The sequence below is a fragment of the Herpailurus yagouaroundi genome, unplaced genomic scaffold, assembly GCF_014898765.1.
Source record: "Herpailurus yagouaroundi ecotype Mexico unplaced genomic scaffold, PumYag 160, whole genome shotgun sequence".
NCBI classification, from domain to species: Eukaryota; Metazoa; Chordata; class Mammalia; order Carnivora; family Felidae; genus Herpailurus; species Herpailurus yagouaroundi.
In genome coordinates this window covers 51685089-51697092 of record NW_024412401.1, presented here as the reverse complement: position 1 = coordinate 51697092, position 12004 = coordinate 51685089, and the positions used below count along the sequence as shown (strand labels likewise).

The 12004-nt window shown below is 52.9% G+C and overlaps 1 protein-coding gene across 4 annotated transcripts in view; it reads right to left on the bottom strand.

Moving 5' to 3' along the window:
• Window positions 1-12004, bottom strand: part of USP20 (ubiquitin specific peptidase 20) — a 50216-nt gene that overhangs the window by 23182 nt on the left and 15030 nt on the right. For 2 of the 4 annotated variants that reach the window (XM_040482624.1, XM_040482623.1), the window contains exons 2-6: window positions 8389-8499; window positions 7145-7241; window positions 2345-2398; window positions 903-965; window positions 428-559 (exon numbers count right to left, since the gene is read on the bottom strand). In XM_040482624.1, coding sequence (XP_040338558.1) covers window positions 428-559; window positions 903-965; window positions 2345-2398; window positions 7145-7225 — 330 coding nt within the window. In that variant the 5' untranslated portion in view covers window positions 7226-7241; window positions 8389-8499. Of the gene's footprint in view, window positions 1-427; window positions 560-902; window positions 966-2344; window positions 2399-7144; window positions 7242-8321; window positions 8341-8388; window positions 8500-12004 lie in introns of those variants that run through there. The other 2 variants (XM_040482625.1, XM_040482626.1) reach the window with 2 other exon arrangements.

Below are 12004 nucleotides of genomic sequence, written 5' to 3'. Positions count from 1 at the left end.
TCAGTGCCTCGTTAGGGGGGTTTCTGGTGTTTTCCACAGAGAAGCGAACCGCAGGTCACCGTTCGGCATTCCCCGGGGGACAGGGTTTGTCTTAGGGCTGGGGGGTGCCGGGGGCTCGCCACAGGCCCGGAAGCATCTGCACCGGCCCCAGGCCCAGGCTCGGTCAAGCCCTGCCCTTGCGCGCGGCCCGCCCACGGCCTGGGAACGAACTCCCTTCCCGGAGGACTTTTGTGTCCTCAACCCCCACCCCGTGTGGGCCTTGGCACACAGCCGGGGCTCAGCAAGGGTTCGCTGGCACTTGAGAACACGGGCCAGGCACAGATGCCATCTGGGACCCACCAATCCCCGCTCCCCCGACGCTTGGGTCACAAGGCCCTGCCCCCAACACGTCACTACCGACCACGCTGACGCCCCTGCACCCCCTTACCTGCTCCGAGAATTTGGGCGAGGGGCCCGCCAGGGGTGCTGCCAGCCTCTGCTTCAGGAACACTTCCTTCTCACAGGCGTAACACCACACCCGGAACGTGGTCAGGTTCACTGTCAGGTTGTGCTTTTTTGCCTAGAGGGCAAGATCCAAAGTGAGGCTGAGGACACACTGGCCTAACAGGTGCCCTGAGGCTGCATCCAGCGGCCTCAGTAAAAGGCCTGGAAGCAGAGAACATGCTCACCCTCCAGCCAGGAAGGCCACGGGCTGCCATTGACCAATCACCTGCGTTTGTGATATGCGTGCACCTGCATTAGCTCTGGTATCTCTGTAGCAACCCTGCTAGGCCTGTTCCTATTTTATAGACATAGCCACCGAGGCCCAGAGCGGGCAGCTGGAGCTGGGAGGTGGCTGGAGCCGGGGTCTGAATTCTGGGCCGTCTGCCCGCAGGGCCCACACTCCCGGCCACGGCGCTCACCTGAGCGTGAATGGTGCTATGGTCAGCGAAGGATTCTCCGCAGCCAACATAGGAGCAGGAGACCTGGGGAGAGAGGGAAGGAGAGAGGATGGGGGCTGGACCATCTCCGCCGCCAAGACCAGGCCTGAGGCCCTGCCACCCCACAGGAACACGTGTTTATGTACCTGAAGCTCCAGCTGGAAAGGACTGCTGCCCTAAAAGCCGCCCCTGCCCGCTGAGGAAGGTGGACAGGGTGCCCTGGGCTACTGGCCTCCTACAAAAAAGCCCAGGTAGGGGCCCAGCAAGACACGGGCCAAGCCGTGTGGCGCCCAGACCCTCTCCCCTACTTCCTTATGGGCCAGTAATCGAGACCCACTCAGGACCCACAGGGGGCCTGCAGGTCTCTGATGGCCTTGCCTTTGGCCTTGCACTTCCCTGTCCCAAAGCTAGCCACCCACCAGGCCCAGCAAGTGCCTCCACCGCAGGCCTGCAGCCCAACGATCAGCCTGCTTCTCCACAAGAGGTCAGCACCGCATGGCCTTGTGAGGGCCTTCCGGTCACAAAGGACACATCCCTTCCTGCTGGGGGTGCTCCCAGGACACAGGACCATGCCACACGTTTCTTGCTGTCCCCCAAGGGCCCAGACGGTATTCTGCAATCTGCTTTAGAACTGGGTGACGGGCCCTGAAGGCCGAGGCCGGAAGAGTCCCCTGGTGGCCCATGTGTCCTTTTTTCTTCTTTTCTACTTGGATTTGTTTTCAAAGAAATTTTAAGTAGTAGCCGTTTTCAATGTGATTTTAAATGTAATAAATATGTACTTGTAGGAAATTGTGGAAAAGGCTGTAAGAATTCCAGAGAAAAAAATGAAAACCGTCCCAAATCCTGCTCCTCATAGAAAGTGGCCACGCTGTGATACATCTGTCTTTAAGAAGCAGTAACAATGAACCACGACTGGATTTTCCTGGATCCTGTCCACAGACCGCACACCTTGCTAGACCCATCGCAGGGGTCATCTTGTCAAATCCACCGCAGCCCCACCACGTGGGGACAGCTGCCCAGCGACAGTGACCTCTCCTTTACAGGTGGGGTGACAAGGCCCAGGCTGGCCCAGGGACAGGCCACTACGCAGAAGAGCCAGGGCTCAGAGCCAAGATGCCTCCATCAAGTCTCACATACACATGCACATACAGACCTCTGCCTTTCGTGCACATGGGATCATTTGGTCCGGAGTCCTGCACAACCTGCTGTTTTCTCTCAACATTCCTGATGGCTGCCCGGGCAGGCAGGCAGCCAGCAGGGGGACTTGCTGACTCTGGCGCCCTCTTGGCTCAGGCCGTGCACCTGAGACATCGATGCCCCGTGTCCCCGCCCAACGATCCCAGCAGTGCCCGCCAGAGGCGGGCATTCCCAGCCCAGAGTCTAGACCAACCTCCAGGCCCCCAACAGTGGCAAGGGTACTTTACCTGGAGACAGGCCCACAGGTTCGGTCCAGTAACACCACACGACTGACAGGCTCCCTGGGCAAGGGGAGGGGGAGGGAAAGAGCCAAGTGTGAGCGGTCAGGGAGCCGCTCCAGACAGAGGCATCACACACAGAGCCCACTGGACGCCGACGGCTGTACCCCGTAGCTTTCCACTGAAAGGCTTTTCTGCCTCGGAAAGGCCCTCACCAGCCTGTCGATCTAAATGTCCTTCCTCACAGGGCCCTTTACGCTTCACTGTTTGTATTTTGCTTCCCTACGTGCTACAAAAACATTTTTAATAAAATGCTTTGAAACTTAAATAAACAGACCTGTTAATACGCATTTTATCGCACCCTCGACTCTTCCTTTGATGACTGTGTAAGCCTTTCTTCCCACCTAGACTCTGGGCTCCATGAAAGAGGGACGGTCTGTTTTGTCTACCTCTGTGACTTCACAGAGCCTAGTACAAATTGGGACAATACGTTTTTTTTTTTAAAGAAATTTATGTATGTATTTATAAAGTTTATTTTTGAGAGAGAGAGTGACTGCAAGTGGGGAGGGGCAGAGAGAGAGGGAGAGAGAATCCCAAGCAGGCTCTGCACTGTCAGCACAGAACCCAACGCGGGGCTCGAACTCACGAACCATGAAATCGTGACCTGAGCCGAAAACAAGAGTTGGATGCTTAACCGACTGGGCCACCCAGGCGCCCCAAGGGACACCAATACATTTGATGAACACAGAAAACACCCAGGTTTCGGGCGTTCTGGTGACAGAGCCTGCTTCCTGTCTACCGGTGTCCCCCTTTCCTGCTTTAGCAACAGGATGCTCGGATTTGGGCCGAGCCCACGGCCGGCCAGCTGCAGCCTGGTTCTCGGCCCCACTGTGGTCTTGGGGCTCGGTTCTAGTCAATGAGATGACAGCGAAAGCGACGCGTGCCATTTCCGGGCTGTGCATCCCCCTGCCCCGCTCCTCCTCCTCCTTCCACTGGAACACAGATGGGACGGCAGGAGCGGGGGCAAGCACCTTGGACTCAGAAATGAAAGCCATGTATTGGGAAGGGAGGGGCTGCCCTGCCATCGTACGTATGCCCGGACTGTCCTATGACAGAAAAGGAAGCGTCGCTCTCATTTAAGGTGCTGTATTTCAGGGTCTCTTCGTTACAACTTAAATCGTGCCTTAAATAATCTTGTCTGCTGCACGTGTCTAAAACAGCAATTCCCAACTGAGGCTCCCCAATGCCCAAGGTGACCCCGTCAGCCGTGAGGCGGATTCTAAGTGCCGGCTCTGACGGCAGTTACGACGCGAGGCTCTGTCAGAGCCGGAGCGCCACCTGCCAGGGATGACCACGGCTAAGTTCTTCATACCTCGCTCCTGCAATCCCTGCCAGTGTGCGCAGCAGCTCTTTTGGACAGATGAGGAACCGAGGCTCAGAGGGCAGGCCCGGCTACAGAGCAGGTCAAGAGGCGAAGCAGAGGAGCCTGGGTCACAGGGCGCCCCCCAACAGGAAAGTGGGCTTCCCCCCACTCACGTCTCAGCGGGGATTTTGTGTTCTCACCAAGCCCAGTTTCTAGCTGTATCGGTAAAGGGCCCGAAACCTGGAGGTCCCCGTAGGGTTGTGGTCAAGAAGGTGGGACTTGAGATCCGCGATCTGCCTCAGGGTCTCCCGCTGAGGACGCTGGGGGCAGCAGCCCCCGACCTTCCCGAACTTGCAACCTCTTTTCTGATTTTCTGATTTCACAATTCACTTCCCTCTTCCAGGGCTTCCTTTTTGTTTCAGTCTTTTCAATGACGACAGCACCCTCTGCTCGTTTGGTTTTTTTCTGTAAGCAGGCTCACCGCCAACGCGGGGCTCAAACTCAAGACCCCGAGGTCGAGAGTCACATGCTCTACTGACTTAGCCAGCCAGGGGCCCTGGAGGTCTGTTTTAACAGTTCAAACGACACATAGATGCTGTATACGATCTCAGGGAGAGTATATAACGTCTAATAAATACATATGCTGGAACAACCTGAGGCATATCCCTCCGTGTTTTCACATACAACGTATATGCATACACTTAGGGGAGGGGGTGTGATTTTTAGGAAAAACGAGATCATACTATACACGTTTCTCTGACACGTTTCTGTCACCTTTTCATGGTCATCTTTCCAAGTCTGCACGCAGACACTGCATCTTACCGTCTGCGGTAATGACACGGTGCCCCACGCTACGGGCACACCGTAATTCACCCATTCCCTTCTTTAAAAAAAAATTTTTTTTTCTTAACATTTATTTATTTTTGAGAGACAGAGCATGAGCAGGGGAGGGGCAGAGAGAGAGAGAGACACAGAATCCGAAACAGGCTCCAGGCTCCGAACCGTCAGCACAGAGCCCGACGCGGGGCTCGGACTCAGGAACTGCGAGATCATGACCTGAGCTGGAGTTGGATGCTTAACCGACTGAGCCACCCAGGCGTCCCTCACCCATTCCCTTCTTGATGAGTATTCAGACTGCCACCAGTTTTCTCCTTTGACAAGTAAGGCTCAATAAATACTCCTGTCTTTGTGTCTTTATAACTGGTACTCGCACCTCCATGGGATAAACTCCCACACGGGGAGTTGTGTCCCCGAAGTGACAGGAATGCCCACCTCACCCCACCACGCGTGCGGTCTCCTCCCCTCCATCACCATCAGCCCGGGTCAGATCGGCCTGTGGTTTGTCCGGCAGAGGAAAAATGCTATCATCTCGCGATCCGCAGCAATGTCCCCGCTCACTGGTGAAGTTGAGCACCTTCTTTCAGAAGTTTCTTGGCCATTTCCGTCCCCTGCACTGTGCCTGATCTGTTCACCTCCCTGCCCCTTCTGGTATCTTAAAACAATCTTTGTTTCATTCTGCAGATTTCTGGGTGCTCAGAGAAGGGCGGGACACATGCTCTCTGAAATACAGGCCTGAGACGTTCCAGACATTCTCGGTCCTTCTGCTCCAGAAGGACCTACCACTTCCGAAAGGCTGCCGCGGCCCGGCCCGGATCGCGCCTCCTCGCTCTCCTCTTTGCCCTCGGATCCCCCTATTCCTGCCTCCTCTGGAGGAAAACCCCCTCGGTCTGTCTCATTCATTCCTTGGTGCAGACTCAGAACCCAGCGTTAGTGCGAATGCATCACAGCCTCGCTCTGCCCTCCTCCAGACCACACGAGAGGCGAAAAGTACTTCGAAAGAAGCCACAGGCACTCTGAAGATCCCTCCCGCAGGCCCAGGCTGAACCAGCTCAGGCCGAAGGCCACCCAGGACCTGCTGGGACAGGGAGGCTGAGTGAGCCGGCAATTTGTCTAGGAACGTGACTCTAGACGCCGCTGCCCGGAGTGTGCCCCCCACACGCTCGGCCCCCACGTGCGACAACACTTCCAGGAGGCCATTTATCACGGCACCACATTCACCACGCGTGAAGAGCCTGGGTGTCTACCCGCAGAGGCTCAGTTACGGGGTCCACACGACGAGATGCCGTGCAACTCCAGGGCAAACTAGGACAAAGCGGTCTTCACGGCCCAGGGTTGAAAGAGCTCCAGAAAGATGTACTGTCCTGTGAAGGAAGCAAGTTGCAAAAGTGTCTAGGGGCATCTGGGTGGCTCGGTTGGTTAAGCACCCGGCTCTTAATTTCAGCTCAGGTCATGATCTCACGGTTAGTGGGTTCGAGCCCTGCACCAGGCTCTGCGCTGACAGTGCTGAGCCTGCTGGGGATTCTCTGTCTCCCTCTCCCTCTGCCCCTCCCTCCCTCCCTCATGCCCGCCCTCCCTCCCTCTCTCTCTAAAATAAATAAATTAAAAACAAGAAAACAAACAAAAAAAGCATCTATAGTATAGTGTGTTACCTTTTACATAATGAAGGGGGAAATGAAAAATAAGCATATTTGCATGTATTTGCATAAACAAACTCTGAGAAAGTATAAAAGAAACTAATGTAAAAGGCTCCCTAAAGGTGGAATAGGAGGGTGGGAGGAGGATGTCTTGACAATGATTTTTTTTCATTTTATTTTTTCGTTTTCTCATGTTTATTGTTGAGAGAGAGACAGAGCATGAGCAAGGGAGGGGCGGAGAGAGAGGGAGACACGGAATCCGAAGCAGGCTCCAGGCTCCGAGCTGTCAGCACAGAGCCCGATGTGGGGCTCGAACTCACAAACTGGAAGATCATGACCTGAGCTAAAGTTGGACATTTAGCCGACTGAGGCATCCAAGCACCCCTGAATTTTTAAAAAAATTTTTTATTTTAAGTAGGCTCCACACCCAATGTGGGGCTCGAACCCTGAGATTAAGACTCGCATGCTCTAGCAGCCGAGCTAGCTGTGCACCCCTCTACTTTAAAAAATTTATTGACATTGATACTTTTATATTGCTCGATTCTGAACCAGAGAAAAGTATTACCCGTTCAAAACACTTTAACAAAAAAAGACACATCCTTCCCACTCAGAGAAGCCCACCTTCTGGCTCTGGGCCTCCCCAGACCCTCCTCGGGTCACGCTTGTCAAAATGCCGGTGGGCTCTCAGAGCACGATTCGTTCCCTGCCTTGGAAAGGCTCCACAGCTAATGCACAGGGCACTAGTGGCTCCCAGATGGAATGATCTAAGCGGTAATTAATGGCTGTTAGGACGCAGCCCCCGGAAAGCTTCCCCCACAGACGCCAGCCCTTCCATTTACACAAAACGCTAAGCAGAGACTGTCGGGAAGCCGGTTCTTCAACTCTTTCAAACCTTCCTTTGGAAACACCTGTACCTTAGGAACGCAGTGGCCCTGGGTGTGGGCCCCAGCTCTGCAAGGTCTGACCCTTTACCTTAGATTTGAACAGCAAGTCCTCTTTGGTCACCTCCCCTATGGAGTCAAGGTGAGGGCAAAGGTCCCTGGAGTCCCCCATGCTGGCCTGGGCTCACCTACAAGAGAACACAGGGAGCCTGGGTTAACAGCAGCCACCTCTAGAGCGAGGCGGGGGCTGCTGGTGCAGTGCACAACTTTGGTCTCAGGTCCTGGCTCTGCCACATATCAGCCGGTGAGTCAAGGAAGCCACTTAACTTCTCCGGGAATTGGGTGTGACAGTAACGCTCAGGGGACTCACAAATGGGTACGTGTCAAACTGGCGACACGTGAACAGGCCCTGTGGATTGTACCAACAGTCCCTTTAGTGGTTGTGACGTCGTACTACGGATACGCCAAAGATGTGGCACCCCTGGGGGAAACTGAGTGAAGGGTACGTAGGACCTCCCTGGGACATCCGTGGTGACTTCCTATGAATTAACAATTATTCCCGAAGAAAATGTATAAAAACAAGTAACTGGATTGGCTTCAGCCATCTCATATTTTAGCAGAAATCACACCGAGGAATCTGACGGCTGATTCTAGCTCCAAACCGTTGCCAAGAAAGTTCCGGGCCAACCGAAGATTTGGTGGAGCCAAGGTGGTTTAACCAAAAGCAGGGGCGGTGTGTCCACTGAGGGAAGTGGACCCACACCCTCTCCCTGAAATGGTCAGCCAGGGGTCCACTGGCCCAGGCCCCCCACCAGATCAGGTGTTACGGGTGCCGATCAAGTTCCGGGTGGCAGAGTAAATGGTTTCCGTGCGTTATTTCTTGGAAAACGTCCCCAGGCAGCTGTGATCAGCCCCGTTTTACAGATTCGGAAACAGGGGCTCCTTCTTGTCTCAGGTCTCACAGCGAGGAATGCTAGAGCCAAGGCGGAAGCTCGAGCTGCTCAGACGCTTACGGCCTCACGTGTATTCTCTCTCCTTTTAACTTAGGGCAGTGGAAACACGCAGAAGCAGACAGCTCGCTCCCACGTGCCGGCACCCAGCTCCAACAGGGAGCCGTTCACAGCACCCTTGCTTCAGCTCAAACTCCCACTTCCTCTTTGTGGTGGCAGACCCAGATACCACCTCATTGCATCTGTGTGTGCTCTTAAGAGATAAGGACTTGAAAAAAGGAAAAAAAACAACCCATAACCACAATTCCGTTATTTCACCTGAGATAATTTCCTCTTGGGTCCATGCTTAAGGGCCACGCCTGAAATGGGGAGGCTGTGGGCCTACCTCTGTGCACAGCGACACCCCCAGGGAGCGGCCAGCATCTGTGTTCTCCGCGGACAGCCGATGGTGGTGGGGCGCGAGGGCTGGAGTGAGTGCAGGCCTCTGGCAGGGAACCTGCGGGGAACAAACCAGCTCACTTCCTGCAGCTCCATCATCTTAAAGTCACTCTTAGCGCTGACCGGCGGCTACAAAGAAGTCGGAATTCCTCCTGGGAAGGGCAAGTGAAATTTTGGACATCTGGGGCATCCGCGGGCTGGACAGGCTCCCAGTCCATCCACGGGGACCATAAAAACACACTGCTCCGGGGTAGCTAACGAAGGCTGGTGTGGAGCTGGTATAGGTAGGGGCAGCCCCTCCTCGGGGGTCGTGATCCCCGAGAGCAGAGACCCGCAAGGGTCTGCACGAGAGGGCCGCGGGCCTCTCTAGTTATCGCCTTGGCTGCCACAGCCCGTTAACCTCCTGGACAGAAGGCTCAGCCCGTTCCGTGCACGCCCCTGGGACCCTCAGATCATCCTCGGATCCCCTGCTGCTCAGAACCTCTTGGATCCATCACCCACAGGATCCTGTGCTGCTCAGAACCTCTGACCCCCGAGTCTTGAGCAACCCCAGGCCAGAGGCACAACTGAGTCCATTCATGTGTCATCACCGACTGCACCTCCCCAACCCTGCTGGGCCACAGTCTCCCAGACATGGGTAGTTCAAAGAGGGGGAGGCAGTTAGAAGCTAACATTTAAAATGGTCACATGGCAACGACGGGTTCAAGGTTCTAAATTCCAAGCCTCTTCACCTGAAGCCAGATTTTTTAGGGTTTTGTTTTGTTTTGTTTTGTTCTCACTGAGGTCAAGTGCACCAGGTTGGCAAGCTGCGGTATGGGGGCAGGAGGGGGGCAGGGGAGGGAGTGGCTTTGGTGTGTGTGCCCCCCGTCTCTCCAGCAAGATGGCAGAGCCAGCTTATGAGCCTGACACCCAGGGCCACAAATGGAGCCCGGGACAAGGACACTGGTGACAAGCCTGTCTTGATTCACACGTGCAATGAGACCATTCAAGCTCCTCCGTCTTCAGATAGGGGAGGGAAAAAAAGCAAAGCCCAGTGGGTAACGACCCTCCATGCACCCTCACTGGCCCCGTGCTACAGAAGAAACAGAACAGATTGCTTAAGGAAGCGAGAGACTTGGCCAGAGTCAGTCCTCAGCTAGTAAGTCGTGGGTGGGGACTCAATCAGACTGTCTGTTGCAGGGCTGTGCTCTAAATCAGGGGTTGGCAAATCATGTCTATAAAGTACCAGGCAGTAAATCATTTAGGCTTTGTGGGCCCTGTGGATCTTTATCACATATTCTTTGTTTTTGTTTTTGTTTTTTTACAATGTGTTAAAGATTTTTTTTTTTTTTTTTTTTTTAATTCTTAGCTTGAGGGCCTTGCAAAAACAATGCTAGCCCGCTGCCACAGTTTGCTGCATCATGCCCTAACTCGCTGTGCTGTTGGGGCCTCATAAAAACAAGCCCGGATCACCAAGATTCCATGTTTCACCGAACACAAAGCACTAGTTTAAATAAGGCAGGTAGCAAAGAAGAGCCAAGAGGGTTCACCTGGCCCCAGGTTTTTTTCTAAGTAAGTATTCAGGATGCATGCAAAGATGGACTGACAAAGATATGCACTGTTTATAATGGGGGAACTGGATGCAAGGTAAATAAACAACAGGCGGTTAGATAAACAAGGACACAACCACACTCTGTCTACGGCACAGCCATTAAAAATGATACATATTGAATCTTCCTATCCATGAAATTAAGTTAGATCTAAATACATGGAGAGATATACCATGTTCATGGACTGGTACACTCAACACTAAGATATCCACTGTGCCCAAACTGGTCCATAAACTCAGTGTAATCTTCATCAAGATCCCAGGAAGCTTTCTTGTAGAAATCATCAAGCCAACTTGAAAGTTTATACAGAAAAGAAGACCTAGAAGAGCCAAAACAATTTGGAAGAATCACAAAGTTGGAAGACTGAGGCCCTCTGGCCTAAGAATTTCTACAAAGGTTCAGCAAACAAGTCAGTGTGGTGTTGGCTCAAACACAGACATACAGCTCAAGGGAAAAGAAGTGAGAGTCTAGAATTAAACCTGCACATATGTGGTCAACTGATTTCCAAAAAGGGTACTGACAGAATTCAACCAGCAACAGACAGTCTTTTCAACAGAGGCTCTCCATATAGGGAAATAAATGACCTTTAACCCCTACTGCATATCATCCACAAAACTTATTTAGAAATGGATCACAGCCTTCCTGTAATTGGTGGCCAACAGAAAGCTTAAAAAGAGCTTCCCTTTCCTCTTGTTCTTTCCCAGGGTTCTGGAAGAGTCAGGTTACTCTAAAATGTGTTGTTGATGGACTCCCAGTGCGCGTTCTCATGTTCAAACCGACAACATTCCCCCCCCCCCCCAATTGTGGGTGGTTTGGTCTTTCATTTGCTCGTGGCACTGCTGGGGCTCAGCTTCAGAGTCCTTCGGTTTTCGACCTTTTTCTCCGGCTCTCATCTCAAACACCTGCTGCACCTGCAGCTCCTTCTTCACCTTTAGCCACACACTCTCCCTCCTTCCACTCACGCCCCGAGAGCTCTGGGTAGGCTGCCCTTTGCTCTTGGTGCCCGCTCCACTAACAGACACAGCTGCCATTTCCTGCTTCTGCACGCGTCTGGGCATACGTGATCAGTGACATCTTTCAAGCCTTGCACACGTGTTGTCAACCTACTTCTTAGAACTGCAAAACCTCAAACATCACCATTCTCAGCTCCAGCAGCATGCAAGGATGCCGCCTTCCTCTGACCCTTCTGCAGTTAACTCCTCTCACATCATCGCGCCCTGCCATAGCAGGAGGTAAACAGTCCTTTGGGTTGTTAACAAGCTTTCCTTCTTCTCCACCTTCTGCTTCTGGAAATTCGTAGGTTTTCTTTTTATGTGCTTGGATTTATCTGTTTTTTAAACCCTTGGCACACCTCTGGTGTGAGCATGTCTGCTCTCGGCAATAAGTGGGATGACGTTCACTTTTTCATAAACCCGGTGTCCAATGGTTTAAGTCCGTGTCTTCAAGGGCAACACCGCACCCTGTTATCAGGCTTCCGATGTCTGTGGACTAGACACTCTCCGCTTAGGTAGACTTCCCATTTACTATCGACATAGTCAATAATGGACTACCAGCAACGACCTCATCAGCTACAACTCCAAACCCTGGGGTATCAGCTATTGTGGGCAGCAACTGAACGCCACCTTCTTTGATTAAAACTCTGGACTGTTCCAGTCTTTTTTATTTTTTTTATTAAAAAAATTTTTTGGGGGCGCCTGGGTGGCGCAGTCGGTTAAGCGTCCGACTTCAGCCAGGTCACGATCTCGCGGTCCGTGAGTTCGAGCCCTGCGTCGGGCTCTGGGCTGGTGGCTCGGAGCCTGGAGCCTGTTTCCGATTCTGTGTCTCCCTCTCTCTCTCTGCCCCTCCCCCGTTCATGCTCTGTCTCTCTCTATCCCAAAAATAAATAAAAACGGAGAAAAAAAAATAAAAAATAAAAAAATAAAAAAAAAATTTTTTTAACCTTTATTTTTGAGACAGAGAGAGACAGAGCATGAA